The sequence below is a fragment of the Peromyscus maniculatus genome, chromosome 19 (assembly GCF_049852395.1).
Source record: "Peromyscus maniculatus bairdii isolate BWxNUB_F1_BW_parent chromosome 19, HU_Pman_BW_mat_3.1, whole genome shotgun sequence".
In the NCBI taxonomy this organism is placed as follows: domain Eukaryota; kingdom Metazoa; phylum Chordata; class Mammalia; order Rodentia; family Cricetidae; genus Peromyscus; species Peromyscus maniculatus.
The window spans coordinates 22062695-22079835 of NC_134870.1; the positions used below are offsets into that span (position 1 = coordinate 22062695).

The window sequence follows — 17141 nt, forward strand, 5'->3', positions numbered from 1 at the left end:
AGGTCATTCATGAAGTACAGCTGAATGTCTCTGTTAAAACAGTGAGAGAAAGAGGCAGCAGTAGGCTCCTTTGGGCAGATGGTGAATGGCCGTGGAAAGGCCCAGGCAGAAGTCTGATGTCAGCTCCATTGGGAAGCTGTGGCCAGGGGAGAATGAGCTTCCTATTGTGGAATAGTATTTTAAGATTGTTACATGTGTTTATGCTGTGGAATGCTTGTTTAATGATGCAAAGATGTGTTGCATTCTTTTATGTTGCATTTTTGTTTAACTCTGTAAAGCTGTATTACTTTGCCTTTCTAAAACACCTTAATGATCTAATAAAGAGCTGGATGGCCAATAGCTAGGCAGGAGAGAGAAACAGGTGGGGCTGGCGGGCAGAGAGCATAAACAGGAAAAATCTAGGCCTGGGAGAAGAGGGAGGCGTGAGAAAAGGAAGAGAGGAGGTTGCCAGGGGCCAATCACCCAGTCACACAGCCAGTCACAGAGTGAGAAGGAAAGAGGTATATAGAACAGACGTAAAGCCTAAAGGCAAAAGGTAGACAGAATAACTCAAGTTAGAAAAGCTGGCTAGAAACAAGCTAAGCTAAGGCCAGGCATTCATAAGTAAGAATAAGTCTCCATGTATTTATTTGGGAGCTGGTTGGTAGGAGGGGAAACCACTACATTTTGGCATTCCAACCTGGGCCCATATTTCCATGTAAGGCCTGAGAAAGTTGGGGGAAAGGTGTGTGTGGGGGTGTGTGTGGGTGTGGGTGTGTGGGGGGTGTTATGGCTCCATGAGCTGTGGGGAATACAGGTGCTACCACCACGCCCAGCTCATAACTTCATTCTTAAACAGCTTCCTCACCAGGGCTGTAAGGTCATTCTGAGCAGCACCTTCTGGACATCTGGCTACTTCCCCAGTGGGCTACTGATCCTCTGTCTCCACTTGTCAAAGCTGGGGGTGGGGGTGGGGGGCTCGCTGGCCACCCAGCCTAGCCTACTGCATAAATTTCAGGTCTGTGAGATACCCTGGGCCAAAAAAAAAAAAAAAAAAAGTGGACAGTGCTTGAGAAACAACACATGAAGTTGTCCTCCTGCCTCCAAACACACATATGTGCATGCACACCCATATACACACACACTCACTCCCCCACCCCCACCCCCCCACCCCCCACTCCAGCTGCTCCCAGGAGCAATGGAGAAACAGCTGAGCTTGGGAGTGTGTCCTTGGTTTGAATCCTGGCTCCACCACATGACCCTTCTGAGCCCCACCTGCCTCTGTCATAAGCCACTGGTAAGCTTTTCTAATGTGCAACTAGCACTGGTCTTTCTGAGACCCCGAGAAAGGCTCTAGTCTCTTGTAGTGACATTAAAAAAAAATTCCTGTCTATAAACCACCCTCCCCAAGTTATATCAGCCTCAGCTCTTGCTGGATCTTCCCCTACCCCCACCCCACAGAACTGCTCTGGGAGTTAAGCAGGTTCTTTTCATAAAGCACCTGGTGTGTAGTAGATGCTCAGTTAATGTTACTTTTCTCCAGTATAGCCCATAAAAAGGACGGAAAGACAGACAGGAACTCAAGTGGGTATGTTTGTTACATGCCCCTTTAATGTCCTCTGCTGTGGTATTCACGAGCCCAGCCTCACTCTAAGAGTGAGGTCCAGGCATGAGCAGCGAGAGGTGCTACACCCTCTGGCTCTTCGGGGAGGCATCCTTGTCGTCAATGTGGCTGTGGATCCATTCTAGGTAGCGGCTTACTTTGGTGTAGACGCCATAGTTGTTGAGGTGCCCACAGCCCTCACCCCAGCTCACTAGGCCCACAAGGAACCAGGTGCCCCGAAAGAAGACCACCATAGGTCCTCCACTGTCCCCGTCACAGGCGTCCCGGCTGTCACCAAGGATGCCCGCACACAGCATGTTCTCCGAGACCACGTTGTTCATGACCTGCATGCACTCATTCCGTGGGGCCACAGGGATGCGGATGAAGGTGAGGACGGAGGTACGGTTCCTCCTCCCGTCTTTAACTCTGTCACTCTGATAGCCCCAGCCTGTCACCACCGTCTCCCGGCCGGCCCGAGTGAGCTCCCGCTCTGCCAGGCCGTTGTCCGGCAGGCAGATGGGCACTATGGTCTTAGAGAGAGTAGCTGGCTGGGCCAGGCGGAGCAGGGCGATGTCGTTGTCACTGGTGCTCCGACTGTAGTTAGGGTGGACGAGGACCTCCTTGATGTCCAGGTCCAATTCCCAGTGGTCCCTGCGCCGCAGATCATACTCACCTGCAAAGCAAGGACACTATCAGAGTAGGCTGGGAGGGGGCGGGAGGAGCCTGCCTGTCCTCAGTGCTTCTGCTGCCCAGCTGCGCGAAGCCCTGAGCTGGGTCCCCGTGCCCCAGATCCTTAGCAGAGGTGAGTTTTCCTGCCAGGAGCATTAGAAGATGGGCCCAAGGGCATAAGTTCCTAAGGGGCAGAGGGCCCGCTCTGCACTCAGAATCCACAGTGGAAAGAACAGAGAAGCCAGAGACGCCTGTAGACGGCAGGAAGGGAACAAAAGTCAACGCTGCTGGAGAGACTAGCTCCATGGCGGCCAGACCCAAAGGGGGTTGGTCATCAGCAAGCCCCAGGCGCTGCTAGGAACAATGGTCTGGACCACAGAGAAGAGACAGGTCCTCCCTACCAGCTGATGGCTCCGGGAAGCAGGGCCACAGGCCGCTGTCCACGATGAAGGTAGATCATATCGATTTTGTCATTCTCAGGGTACCCTTTCTTTTATTATGCATGCCCTTGCATATGTATGTATGTGTGTGCTTGTGTCCATGGAGGGTGCCTGTGTGTGTGTGTGTGTGTGTGTGTGTGTGTGTGTGTGTGCATACAGAGGCCAAAGGTCAATGCTGGGTGTCTTCCTCGATCGCTCTCTACCTTATATACCTCTCACTGAAGCTGAAGGTCACAGATGCAGCTGGACTGGCTGGCCAGCAGGCCCCAGGGACCCTCCTGTCTCTGCCTCTTAGCCATACACTGCCACATCTGGATTCTACGTGGGTGCTGGGCATTGAACTCAAGTCCTCATCTTAACCCCTAGGCTATTCCTTGGCCCCCTTTTCTTCTTTTTGGTATAGTGTTTACTAAAAGCCCCTCCAGAAATCGTCACAGAGTAGGGCCTAGACTTGGGGACCCTCAGACTCCTGGGGGGAGCAGCTAGCAAGGCGGGCCAGTGTTGACGCCGCTCCACCCTGTCAGTCTTTGTGAAACTCACACAGAGTCCTGGGTCTGACCATGGCCAGGCGCTGAGGCCTACACAGAGCTGGCTCCCTAGGAGTGGGAGTGAGGAGACCTGGCTGTGTGACACCCCTCACTTACAAACGTGTGGACCTAGGTCTGAAATGAGCTGACTGGAGTCCCAGTGTGAACCCGTCCGTGCTAACACAGATGCCTCTGTCCCCCAAGCGTCCTCTGTGGAGCCGAAGTCACTGTCAGCACCGCCCACCCTGGGGCAGCAAGCCTGCTTCCCCTGCTCCATCCCTGGCCTCCGGCTGCTCCTGCCCGGCTGCAGCCCTCACCAAGCCTCACGGTAAGCTTCTTGGTGTTCTCCATGCAGTGGGCCGCCGTCAGCACCCAGGAGGTGTGGATGAGCACTCCTCCGCAGGCCAGCTTCTTCTTGGAGTCCAGGAGGATTGCCTGAAAGTAACATCACAGGGCTGCCTCTGACAACTCCTAGCACGGGATCCAAGTCTTACATGGCTCTCAGTAGTTCTCAAGCACTCCCCTGCATTCCTGGTCCCACGGGCACACGTAGACTTAAGGTCTTTCCCAGTGTTTTCTCTTTGTTACGCGGTCTGGTGTTGGCCTGTGTCAGGGCATCTCTCTGACATAGCCTATGCAGTTCCTATAGTCACCTTCTGCCAGACCAGGGTCAAAGCGCTCTCCTGCTGGGGCTTGGGCCAGGCCTTGCATCCTCAGGGAAACCTTTGTGGCACTCAGGCTGCTTGAGGTATCTCTCTTGGGCCTCCCTCTGCCCCCGTCCTGATGGCCATCCTGGTTCTCATCCTACTGAGCTATTTCCAGAGTTTTCTAAGCTCCCCGAATCGGTGAAATGCTAGTATACGCCTCATCCAGAGCCTGGCGAAGGTGAGAAACAACCAATTTTCACTCCTGTGTCGAAGCTGGGGATGCTGGGGGTCAGCACTCCCTTCTAGCTCTCCTATACAAGACCCTGCTCCAGAAACATAGTCCCCGCCTCAGTTCCCAGCCACAAAGGCTCTGTCTCTCCATCCCTTCCTCAACACTGGACCGCTTCCTCCTGCTTGCTGTCTATGCTGTGCTGGCTAGTTTTATGTCACCCCGACACAAGTCGTAGACATCCAAAAGGAGGGACACTCACTTGAGAAAATGCCTCCATTGGATCCCATTGGAAGGCACCTTCCTAATTTGTGATTGACAGAGGATGCCCCAGCCCATTGCGGGTGCGGGCAACACATGGGCTGGTGTCCTGGGTTCTACGACAAAGCAGGCTGAGCGAGCTTGGAGAGCAAGCCAGTGAGCAGCACCCCTCCATGGCCTCTGCATCAGTTTCTGCCCCCCAGGTCCCTGCCCTGCTTGAATCCCTGTCCTGATTTCCTTTGGTGGTGGACTGTAATGTAGAAATGTAAGCCGAACAAACTCTTTCCTTCCCAAGTTTCTTTGGTCATGGTGTTGCGTCCCAGCACCAGTAACTCTAACAAGACACATGCCGTTCCCGGCACATGCCCGCTCCTAGCCTTACCAGCTCTCACCCTGTCCCCTGGAGCAGCAACACTTGTCTCGAGCCAGCGGGTGTCCCAGAAGACTGTCTCCCCCCCTCACCTGCCAAGGACTGTCCCCCTGCTTCGTCAGCGTTCCGTTGACGATCCTTGGGTCGACTTCTTGTTCATCTTCTGGGTCTGTGTCCCGTTTGACGTTCTTCCGTTTCTTCTCTATCCGCCTCCCCAGCTTCCCGCATGGGAAATTCACTAAAGGTAAAAGAGAGGAGGTGGTAAAGGGCCTCCCAGGCAAGGCTCCCCAGGTCCGTCTGTCCTCGGCAGGCTTGGCTGCCACCATGGAGGATTCAAGACGTGCAGCTTGGGACTCACAATCACATAGTGCCACCTACTGGCGAGAACTGGCCAAGCACTATTACTACCTAAGGGTCTCTGAACTGATGAGGAAAGATATCCCGGACTCATGCTCCAGGGCTATGGGTGAGTGAGCATCCCCGAGATACATAAGGGAAGGCTCCTGTTCGGATGCTACCAAGCTCCTCGGGGGATAATAAATTACATGGAGTGATCTGGGGAATAGAACTCAGTTTCTAAAATGCTTGCCTAGAACACATAAGTCCCTGGATTAGATCCCAAAGTAACGCACATCTGTAACCACAGGACTGGAGAAGTAGAGTTCTAGGATCTGAAGTCCAAGATCATCCTAGGCTACAATAGTGAGTTTTAGGTCAGCCTGGGCTACATAGTGAGTTTTTAGGTCAGCCTGTGCTACATGTGACACTCTCTCAAAGTAGGGGGGCAGATTATGGAGAAAGAGCTAAGTATTCTTTTTTTCCTAGGTGTTTATAAGTGTTTGGCTTGCGTGTATGCAAGTACACTGTATTTAAGTACACTGTGTGTGTTTGGTGCCCTCAGAGACAGGAAGAGGTCATCAGATCCTCTGAAACTGGAGCTAAGAACAGTTGTGAGCTGTCACGTAGGTGATGGGAATCAAATTAGGGTCCTCTGCAAGGACAGCAAGTATTCTAAACTGCTGAGACATTTTACCAGCCCCAGAAGGGTGTGTGTGTGTGTGTGTGTGTGTGTGTGTGTGTGTGTGTGTGTGTGCATGTGTCCAGTTGCACATGCATGTAGAAGCCGGAGGTCAACATTGAGTGTCTTTCTTGTTTCTATGCCTTAGTTTTGAGACAAGCTCTCACTGAGTGTAGAGCTTGACTGACGGGTGACTCCCAGGGATCCTGCTGTCTCCACCTACGTGGTGGCTCACAACTGTCTGTAACTCCAGTTCCAGGATCCATGGCAACAGACATGCATGTGGTGCACATATATACACACACAGGCAAAATACCCATACACATAAAATAAACAAATCTCCAAAGTAATTACAGAGTTTAAAAGCGTGTTTCTGTACAGAGACTAGAAGATAGAGCTGTAAATAGTTTCCTGAAAAAAATGCGAAGTCAGGGCTGGGGACAAAGCTCAGTTGGTAGAGTGCTTGCCTGGCATGTTTAAAGCTCCGAGTTTCACCCCTAGCACCAAATAAAATCAGGTGTGCATGGCCATAGTCCCAGCACTCTGGAGGTAAAGGCAGGAGAATAGGAAAATCAGTCATCGCCAGCAACACAATGAGTTCAGTGTCAGCTTGGGATACATGAGAAGACTGTTCCAGGAAAATAGTGGGACATGGGAAATAGAAGAGGCACTAAGCATGAATGGTGTAAGAGATCCAGAAAGACACAACAGAGAGAGCACAGGGGGAGCGTCAACAAAATCAAAACGCAGGGAAGCCGGTAGGCGACCTTCAGGCTCTCAGTCTCCCTCCTCTTTTCCAAATCCAATCCTCCGGCTCATCCACGTGTCGGCAGCATACCGCTGTGTAGCCTCCCCTTCCTCCGTGCCCCACCTCTGGCAGATGGTGAGGATCTTCTACAGGCTCCCTCAGCACCCCATCCTGCTGTCTCAGCCTCCAACTTCCACAGGCACTTCCTGAATACCCAGTGGCCATATCTGGCCGGATCCCAGACGTGCTCCCGACCAGGTAACCCATAGCCATGACACTCCTTAAGAACCAGAAAGAACCAGAAAGGGCAACAGAAACCAAAGACGAGAACACCATCAGCTCCTACAATTGCAATCACCCCAAACCCAGATGCTTAGACGCCGGTGTAAAAACACAATCAACAACAAGACGTCTCCCCTAAAGCCCAGCAACCCTACCACAGCAGGCCCTGAGCAATGCAATGTAGAAGCACCAGACAAGGGCTTCAAAAACGGCCTTTATGAATACACTCTGTTCATTTCCTTAGAGAGGAAATGGACAAATCCATTAAAGAAATCTGTGAGAACAAAAACAGTGTAATGAGAGGAAGAAAACAGTTCAAGACTTACAAGTGCAAATAGAATCAATAAATACAATTCAAACTGAGGGAAAACTGCAAGTGAAAAATGTAGGAACTTAAGCAGGAAACTCAGAGGCAAACTTCATCAACAGAATATAAGAGATGGAAGAGAGAATCTCAGGCATCGAAGATAAGATAGAAGAAACAGACACCTCGGTCAAAGTAAATGTTAAATAAATTTTTAAAAAAATCCAGGCACAAAACATCCAGGAAATCTGGGACACTATGAGAAGACCAAGTCTAGGAATAATAGGAATAGAGGAAGGAGAAGGAACACAGGCCAAAGACACAGAAAATGTTTTGCACAAAATCATAGAAGAAAATTTCCTGAACTTCACAAAAAGGAGATAACTATTAAGGTACAAGAAGCATACAGAACACCAAACAGAGTGGACCAGAAAAATGAATTCCCCTCCTCACACAATAATCAAAACAATAAACATACAGAACAAAAAATATTAAAAGCTGGAAAGGAAAAGGGGAAAGGGGCAAATAACAAAGGCAAACCTGTAAGAATAACACCTGGCTTCTCCATGGAGACTCTAAAAGCCAGAAGGTCCTGGACAGATGCCCTACAAACTCTGAGAGACCACAGATGCCAGCCCAGACTACTTTATCAGTAAAACTTTCCATCACAGTAGATGGAGAAAGAAAGGCAAATGGTGTTGGTCAAATTGGATGGTTGCATGCAGAAGAATGCAAATAGATCTATATTTAGCGCTCCGCACAAAACTCAATGACAAATGCATCAAAGACCTTAACATAAGGACAGACACACTGAACCTGACAGAAGAGAAAGTAGGTAATAGCCTTGAACTCATTTATGCAGGCAAAGACTTTCTGAACGGAATACCAATATTACAGGCACCAAGATCAACATTAATAAATGGGACCTCATGAAATGGAAAAGCTTCTGTAAGGCAAAGGACACCATTATTCGGACAAAGTGGCAGGCTGCAGAATGGGAAAAGATCTTTACCAACTACACATCTGACAGAGGGCTGATATTTAAAATGTGTAAAGAACTCAAAAAATGGACAGCAAGAAAACAAACAACCCAATTTAAAAATTGTATATGGATATAAACAGAATTCTCAAAAAAGGAATCCACACAAATGGCTGTGAAGCACTGAAAGAAATTTTCAGCATCCTTAGTCAGGAGGGAAATGTAAATCAAACTACTTTGAAATTTTGTCTTACACTAATCAGAATGGCCAAGATCAATAAAACAACCGACAGCTGGTTCTGCTGAAGATGTGAAGTAAGGGGGACGTGCATCCATTGCTGGTGGGAGTGAAAACTTGTGCAGTCACTATGGAAATCAGTGTGGCATTCCCTCAGGAAGATGGGACTCATCTCCCTCAAGATCCAGCTATACCACTCTTGGGCATACACCAAAAGGATGCTTCATCTTACTACAGAGACACCTGCTCAACCATATTCATAATAGCCAGAAACCGGAAACAACTTACATGTTTGTCAGTAGATAAATGGATGAAAATAATGTGGTATGTTTACACAACGAAATATTACTCAGATCTAAAGTAAATAAATGAATAAATCATAAAATTCACAAGTAAATGGATGGAACTAGAAAAAAAATCATCCTGAGTGAGCTAACTCAAACCCAGAAAGACAAATATGGTCTGTCTTCTCTTATATGTGGATGCTAGTTGTTAAGTCATTGACAAGCAAGCTACAGTCCATATAACCACAGAGGTTAAGTAGCCAGTAAGGGACTATGGAGGAGGGATGGATCTCCCTAGGAAGGGGAAATAGAATAAATAGTTATGGATGGACTAGATAGAGGAGGGCCTGGAATGGGAGGACTGAACAGAGAGGGGAGGGAAGATGGGGTGAGGTGGGAACATGGGGGAGGGATGGCTAAAACTAAGGGCCATTTGAGGGGTCATATGGAAACCTAGCACAGTAGAAGCTTCTTACAGTATGCACATATATGAAGACCATCTAAATGAAATTGCTGAATAATAAGGGAGGCAGAGGGACAACTGGATGTTTCTTGCCACCAAAGGAAGCTTCCAGTACCAGGAATGGATTACATCTAATTGAGTTCTTTGCCAAAGGTGTCCCATGGGAACCTCCAAACAACCCAGCCTAATGCCAAGGTTGTTGGTGGTTCTCCACAAACTGACGGTAAATTAAGGCCCTGTTGATGCTGACAGCACCCACAAAACTCACTGAGCATGGGGAATGACAGCTGGTGCCTCCCCAGAGCCTTTGCCCCATGGACTAGTATCCCTGGTACTGGTGGGTACTCTGCATGCTGCCCAAGGAGAAGGGTAAAAAGCAACCCAGCTACAGACCCTTCCATCTACAAGAGTGCCCTGCCCACAAGGCACACTGGGGCAGCAGTGGCACAAAGCTTGTGGGGGTAACCAACCAGTGTCTGCTTTGACTTAAGGCCCTCTCCATGAGGTGGAACCCATGCCCAACGCGGCTTGGGTGGCCAAGAACCTGAGGGTAAATAGGCCAGAGACAAGGGGGGAACCAAATACCACTGCTCTCTAAAGGAACCCAGCAATCCAATGACTCCTAATGACATCTGCTGTCCCCATAGATCAGTGCCTTGCTCAGCCCTCATCAGAGAAGCTTCCTCCTGCAGGAGGTGAGACAAAGAGAGAGACCCACAGCCAGACAACATGCAGAGAGTGAGAGACCTTGGAATACTCGGCCCTAAAAGGGATGAACCCACCAAATCCCTCCCCTCAGGGCTCAGGGAACTCTGTGGAAGAGGAGACAGAAAGAGTGGAAGAGCCAGAGGGGATGGAGGACACCGAGGCATCAAGGCCTTCTAGACTCAACACACGAACTCACAGAGACTGTCGGCATGCACAGGGCCTGCTCGGGTCTGCACCAGATGGGCTCTGTGCTGAGAGGAGTGGACACGTGCCCCATCCCTAATCCAGAAGCTAGCTCCAATTGATAGCCACTTGCAAATGAAAAGTAAGTTTCCCCCAAGGGAACCTTTCTAGGGAAACAAACCTCTCTTAAGTATTGGCCCCATGCCCAGCAGTAGATGGCCCACACAGGAGGAAGTCAACTGGAGGTTCTTTCATAATGCTAAGTCAGGGCTTTTTTTTTTTAACCTTACACATCCTCCGCCTATATATTATGGGCTCCAGTTTTGGGTTTTTATGGGATTCCTGTGTGTGCAAATGTGTGTGCGTGTGTGCGTGTGTGCATCTACATGCATTTCTTGTGCTTTTCTTTTGACTCTTTTTCTTATCTGTTTTGTCATTTTTCAATTTTTAAACTTTATCTTATTTTATTATTATTCCTTAGATACCTGTTTTCTAAGGAGAGAAAGAAAGGATGTGGATCAGGATGGGAGGGGAGGTGGGGATGAACTGGAAAGAGTGTTGGGGGGGGCATGCAATCATATTTGTATAAAAAATATTTTTTTACAGGTTCCATATTCACATATTTATTTTATACATACAGATTATATGTGAAACATTTTTATTTAAAAAATTCTAAACTCAGCCAGGTGGTGGTGGTTCATGCTTTTAATGCCAGCACTCAGAAGGTAGAGGCAGGCAGATCTCTGTGTGTTTGAGGCCAGCCTGGTCTACAGAGTGAGTTCCAGGACAGTCAGGGAAACACAGAGAAACCCTGTCTGAAAATAAAACAAAAAAATTTTAAAAAAACTCTTGATATTTAAATGCTAATCATTTATAACACTTTACTAAGGTTTTATAGGGGTAAGATCTTTTTTTAAACAATATTCTTTTTTCTTTTTTAATCTTACTTTTTTGTTTGTTTGTTTGTTTTTTGAGACGGAGTTTCTTTGTGTAGCCTTAGCTGTCCTAGAACTCACTCTGGCCTGGAACTCACAGAGATCCACCTGCTTCTGGCTCCTGAGTGGACTACCTGACTTTTTAAACTACACACATAAGTAAACTTATTCAAAAGAAAAATTCAAGGAAAACTGAAAAGGAAGGCAAAACCAGGGTTCTGTGAGGAAATAACACATCCAGAAGGGTAGGTGGAGGAAGACACTGATGACCTGGTTCCTAGGTCCCCTCAGAATGTGTGTGTGTGTGTGTGTGTGTGTGTGTGTGTGTGTGTGTGTGTGTGTGTGTGTGTGTGACAGAGACAGAGGCAGACGACAGTTGTGCTCTAGGGTATGTCCAGGCTGGCAAACCGGCAAGAGTCTACACACAGGGTCGGGGGTGAGGGGGGAGCAGGGTATGTCCACCTGTCTAGGGTCCCCAAGATGTACTTGATTTCTGGGAGCGCGCTCCCTCCTGGCTTGTGTTGGCCGGGTGCTCTCTGCAGGGCTGCCTTGGCTCACCCCGGACCTGTATGGGGCAGGGTTTTCTCTGCAGGCCTGCCTTGGCTCACCGGTGGACTTGCAGCGCATGTGGTCATCTGCCAGCTCGTAGCCTGGAGCGCAGGCGCAGCGCCGACTGCCACCCTCCTCTAGACAGTAGTGCAAGCAGCCTCCGTTGTTCACCTGGCAGTTGTAGAAGCCCTGCTCTGTGCGACAGGAGAGTGCAGATAGCTCGTAGTGGTTCCAGATCCCACCTCAGCCCACCCCGCTGCCTCGCCTGCCCCTGCCGAGGTCCCCTCACCCTGCTGGCAGAACCTGCCCTCCCAGCCCTTATGGCAGAAGCAGATGTAGCTGCCCAGGCTGTCGATGCATGTTCCATGCCCGCAGCACGGGCTGTCGCACTGGTGGTCCGAGGGCGGAGCCGCACACTGGTCACCATCTGTGAAAGACAGCGCGATGGGGCAGTAGAGGATGGTGGGTACCTCCATTTTCCTCTCCAACCTCCGCGACCCTGAAGCAAGCATCGACTATCCTTCATGCAGGTGTCTAGGACTCACTCACCGAAGTACTTGATCCAGAAGGCCAGCTGTGGCGGGAGAGAAGAGTGTCAGGGCCCAGCACCACCACCTAGGCGAAGCCCGCAAGGCATTGCCTCCCCCTGGATGTGAGCGGTCCAGGGAGTGGAAAGGACTTCCAGACCAACAGCTGCCCACCCCACTACACCGCTCAACATGCAGCCCGAGTCTGCTCACTGCCTCCTCAGTGGAAAGTGTCTAAATCCCTACAGTCTGTTCTGCCTTCGTCAGCCCCGTCATTCCCCAGCTGCCTTTGGAGCGTCTGGGCTGGAGACATGACTGGCTGGCTCTGAGTCTGTTTCTAACTAGGCCTCAACTGACCAAGGCTCAGAGTGCCCCATGGAGACAGACATTAGAAAGTCTTGGTCACATGCATAACCATAAGGTGCAGGGTATCTTGGAGGAGAGGAAGATCGCCAGGTCACAGGGAGGGAGGGAAAGACAGGGAAGATAGGCAGCAGTGGCCAGTGGCCACAGAGGGCTGCCCAGATGGCCTTTCCCGGAGCTGCATTTCAGGGTCCTGGTTCCTATAGTCCTCTGTGCCCTGACCAAGCCTTTAAATAAAGTCGGCACCCACATGACCAACTAATTCTTATGACTCCAAAAAGGGCCCCCCAATGATAGTTGTCATGCCCCCTGCTTCTCTAGGTCCTATCCAGCCACCAGCCCCCCATCCAACAACCCCTCCCGGCCCCAACCTCGGGACCTAGCCTTGTGGTCTTACTGTGGCATCCACATTTTGGAAAATCTCCTTGGCCTCCTCAAAGTCGCAGATCTCCTCCATACACTCCCGTTCCAGGTTGCCCGGCCGCATCTCCTCCAGGAAGCTGTTGGCACGTTTGACCCGCAGCACCTGGTGGGCACGCTCACTGCTGGAGAACACTGGGTCTGCTTTGGGATGGGAGTCAATGAGGCGGAGGAGGGACCCAAGAGGGACCAAAAGGGGTCTGAAGAACCCCAGCTAGAGAGAGCCTGGGAAGACCTCACCCTGGTCCCTCTAACTTTAGTGTTTACAGCATCCACAGGAAGGACGCTGTGCCCTGCTTTTCTGCTCTGTTCCCAGGTCCCTCTGGGAGAACAGTGGTATGGATCTTGCAGAGCAGGCGCTCTGAACCAGACAGATCTTCCTTTGAGAGCACGCCTGGAACACTCAACAAGGTCTTGTGCAGAACAAAATGCTTAGGGGCAATGCCAGATCCTGCTGCTGTTAAAACTGCAGTTCTGGGGCTGGAGAGAGATGGCTCAGTGGTTAAGAGCACTGACTGGTCTTCCAGAGGTCCTGAGTTCAATTCCCAGCAATCACATGATGGCTCACAAACATCTGTAATGAGATCTGGCGCCCTCTTCTGTGTACATAATAAATAAATAAATCTTAAAAAAAAAAAAAAAAAAAAACCAGCAAAAAAATTACCTTCTTTAAAAGAAAAAAGCTGGGCGGTGGTGGCGCACGCCTTTAATCCCAGCACTCGGGAGGCAGAACCAGGCGGATCTCTGTGAGTTCGAGGCCAGCCTAGTCTACAAAGAGAGATCCAGGACAACCCTGTCTCGAAAAACAACAACAAAAAGTAACAAAAAACTGCAGTTGTGTGTACACGGAAAAAAAAATAACCATATATAATGTTGTCTAATAATAAATAATCATAAAAGAATAAGGCTGCAAAGCGACATGGGTCTCACGCTTCTCCCAGCATAGCTGAGTGAGCCCTTCTTGTCTCGGCTCTTGATTTCCAACACCCTCTATCACACAGTCCCCATCTCTTCCCCTTGGGCAGAGACACCCGGAGAACAGAGACCTGCCCACTCAGCTCTGAGAGATGCCTGTCTCGGGCAGGAGAAAAGCTAAGGGGGGGGGGGACTTGAGCAAGGAGTGTAGAGGAGGATGTGTCCCCCTGAGCCGAGGGTGCAGAGGGGGCAGAGAGCTGGCATGGGCAGGGCAGGGCAGGGCAGGCTAGAAAAGGGCTTGGTAGGTAGATGGGGCATTCGAAGAAGGACACAAGTTCAGGAGATAGCTGAGGCAACGCTAGAGAGGCCGTGTATGCCGGTGCTATGGGAAGCCCATGGAGGTTCTGAGGGTTGGGGGCTGGGGGGTGGAGGGGTGTGGAGGGTGCGGGGGGGGGGGGGTGTGGGGGGGAGATGGAGGCAGTCTTACCAAAAGGGGCTGGTATGCTAGAAATTCCCCAGGTGAACGCGAACAGCAGGAAGATTCTCACTTGCCACATCCTGGAGCTGCTGACACCTGTCTGAGGAGAGCCTCTAAGCTCCAAGGACACCCACAGCTGCTCTGCCCCCAACACCCCCCGAAGATGGAATGAAAGGGTCACCCCTGAGCAGGGGAGATGTCACAGTCAATAAAGCATTTGCTGTGCAGACACGAAGACTGAAGTCTGCTCCCCAGAACCCAGGTAACGTTAAAACAAAAATCTAGGTGTCATGGCACGTTCTTGCAATCCCAGTCCTGGGGAGGCCGAGACAAGGAGGTTCGTGTGGATTGCTGGCCGTCCAGCCAGAAATGATAGCCTGCCTGACCAGCTCCAGGCCAGCAGGAGGCCCTGCCTCAAAAAACAAGGTAAATAGCTCCTGAAGAAAATACCTGAGGTTTATCTCTTGCCTACACACACACACACACACACACACACACACACACACCACACACACACACACACACACACACACACGAATGAATGAAAGAAAAGGCAAGAAAGGGAGGGAGGGAGGGAGGGACATCTGTGTGTTCTATTGTCTGTGTGGAAGCGGGGGCTGGGAGTGGGTTACACTGTTCACAGACACACAGGCAGACATTTGGTCTTTAGAGCTAGGCTCACTCCAGCTACCTGAAAGCAGAGAGGTCACTGCCCGGGGGCAAATTCCAGTTCGTTCTGGAGAGAGAGAGAGAGAGAGAGAGAGAGAAAGAGAGAGAGAGAGAGAGAGAGAGCTGAGCATGCAACATTTATTTGACAAGATGTTTACATTCTCCGGTGTCCTCATTTGTAAAATGGATAAAATGCCTTTCTTCTATAAAGAGTTGTTGGGAAAAAAAAAAAAAAAACAGTAACGCACATAAGGCCTCTCGTGTGTGCAGCACATGTGGAGACCAGGGCGTAATCTCCGCTGTCCTTCCCCAGGCCTTGTCCACATCCCCCCCCCCCAGGTTTTTGTTTGTTTGTTTTATGAGGTAGCCATGGCTGTCCTGGAACTTGCTATGTAGACCGGGCTGGCCTTGAACTCATGGACATCCGCCTGCTTCTGCCTCCTGAGAGCTGGAACTCAAGGGGTGCGTCACTATGCCTGGCTTCCACCTTCTTTTTTGAGACAAGGTCTCTCACAGCCTGGAATTCATCAGGTAGGCTGGCCAGCCAGCGAGGCCAAGGGGTCTACTTGTTCCTGTGCCCTAGTACTGTAAGGGATTGTAAGTGTGCGCCACCGCGTGCGCGCGACTTTTTTTTTTCTTTCTTTTTTTAAACACGTGTTCTGGGAATCCAACTCAGGTCCTCACACTTAAAGCAAGCACTTTTTCAACTGAGCCATCTCCCCAGTCCCCCAACACACACACACACACACACACACACACACACACACACACACACACACACGCTGTCTGTCACTATTCACTGTTACTGGCGTAGTCTAGGGTTACAACCCCCCCAAGAGGTCGACATTAATGTTTTCTCCCCCTTTTCGTGAGAAGGAACGCAGAAGTACAGTGGAGATGAACCGCTAATGAGAAACCTACACTTAGAAGAGGGGCAGAGCTGGGCTTCAAGGCCAAGCCTGTGTGGCCCTAGCTCTGGAACCTTAATCCCTGCCCCAAACCAATTGTCAACCTGCAAAGCCTCTAGTGTCCCCACGATCGGGTGGGCAGGCCCGCCTGTCCCCGCCACACGGCCCCTGCCGGCTCACAGTCCTCCTTTGCTGACTTCCTGGTTTACAGGTTCCATCTTAGAGGACAGGGTAGAGTAGTGGGGGTCCTGAGTATTGAGACGCCTCTGAGGACGGCTCTGGATCATGGAAAACCCCTCGGCTGAGCTCCGCTTGATCCACACAATTTGATGCGTCGAGAGGGCCACTTGGATTACAGGGAATGCCGACCCACTGGTCAGGATAGAGTCTGGGCCTGCTTTCCTTTGGCCCCAAGCTTCAGTCAGCCTGGAGAACCTTGGCTCAAGGTTTTTACCTTCCTCACAGCCCCACTGTCCTCCCCACCCTCTTCCTCCACAGCCCTTCACAGTTTTGCCTTGAGGGGGACTTACAGGGGTGGGCCGAGGAGAAACTGCAATTTCGTCCCGGTAACGCCATGTCAGTCTGGGAGTCGGGTTAATCCGTAACCACAAATGTTTGCTTTAGCCTTTGGTGTTGAACCTCCCCCTCCTCAGACAAACAAACCAGGGTTTTCTGATCCCCAGTCTGCAAGCCGCCGTGTGTCCAACGCTCACCTCTGCCTACCAAAGAAGCTGTCTAGAAGAGAGGGTTGGGAGAAGCGAGGGCTGAGCATGCTTGAACAGATTGGCAAGCGCGGTCTCGTTTTAGCCTTGTAGTGACTGGTTGAGAGAGGGAACGGAATCTTTAAGAACAAACAAGCAAATATATCACAGCTTGTTCACGGGCAGCGCACTGGAAAGTGATTCTGCATTTCATCAAATCTAGAACGCCATAAGCGCTAAGATGCTCTTACTGCCCCCTCTGTCTTACAGAGGGGATGCTCAGAAGTCTTCATTACTTGCTGACTTAGAGACAGAGTTGGTGGGAGGCAGGTCTGCCCTAGAACAAAGCTCGGGTTCACCTGGCCACTTGGTGGGCTAGTGAGAAAAAAACTGCAGGGAGCTCCTCGCTAAGATGTCTGGGAAAAAGAGAGGCGGATGTAGCCCTGGCTGTTCTCCGATCCCTTGGCATTTCCTAAGCACCTTCCTTCTGTGAGACTGGCAGTTCCAGGGGACCTACCGTCTTTCCCCTGCCCTAACGCCCTCGGTGACTTGACCCTTCTCCTCCAGGAAGTCTTTGCTCTGAACTGGGAGCTTGGTTGGCTCCAAGTGGTCCATCTGTCTTGGGCCCGCGGGGAAGTTGTCTGACCCAGGGAGCCCATCAGATTTTCCATCTCAGTCCCGAAGAATAAGATCTCAGTGAGCTGTCCAGGTGTGGGGCTGGATTCAGGAATTTGAAGGGGGGGT

The 17141-nt window shown here is 50.5% G+C and overlaps 1 protein-coding gene across 5 annotated transcripts; it reads right to left on the minus strand.

Annotated features, from left to right (window-relative positions):
- Window positions 1-1568: 1568 nt before the first annotated feature.
- Window positions 1569-16381, minus strand: Proc (protein C, inactivator of coagulation factors Va and VIIIa). Of its 5 annotated transcripts, none has more exons than XM_006977939.4 (9): window positions 16227-16381; window positions 14129-14215; window positions 12704-12867; window positions 11966-11990; window positions 11706-11843; window positions 11476-11610; window positions 4818-4963; window positions 3536-3653; window positions 1569-2255 (listed from the first exon to the last, which is right to left on the minus strand). In XM_006977939.4, the coding sequence occupies exons 1-9, from the start codon at window positions 16270-16272 to the stop codon at window positions 1666-1668; spliced, it is 1449 nt and encodes a 482-aa protein (XP_006978001.1). In that variant the 5' UTR covers window positions 16273-16381; the 3' UTR covers window positions 1569-1665. The 5 variants fall into 5 exon arrangements, with proteins under 5 accessions (XP_006978001.1, XP_015852138.1, XP_015852141.1 ...); XM_015996652.3 differs by having other exon boundaries at window positions 12704-12870; XM_015996655.3 differs by having other exon boundaries at window positions 14129-14219; window positions 16227-16364.
- Window positions 16382-17141: the final 760 nt, after the last annotated feature.

Excerpts from the sequence above, each read along its gene's own strand:
- Proc (XM_015996652.3), bottom strand. The coding sequence starts at position 16,272 with ATGGCGTTACCGGGACGAAATTGCAGTTTCTCCTCGGCCCACCCCT. Across the intron at positions 11,844-11,965 it reads CTTCTGGATCAAGTACTTCG|ATGGTGACCAGTGTGCGGCT; the intron begins GTGAGTGAGTCC and ends TGTCTTTCACAG. Across the intron at positions 2,256-3,535 it reads GAAGCTTACCGTGAGGCTTG|GTGAGTATGATCTGCGGCGC; the intron begins GTGAGGGCTGCA and ends CTTGCTTTGCAG.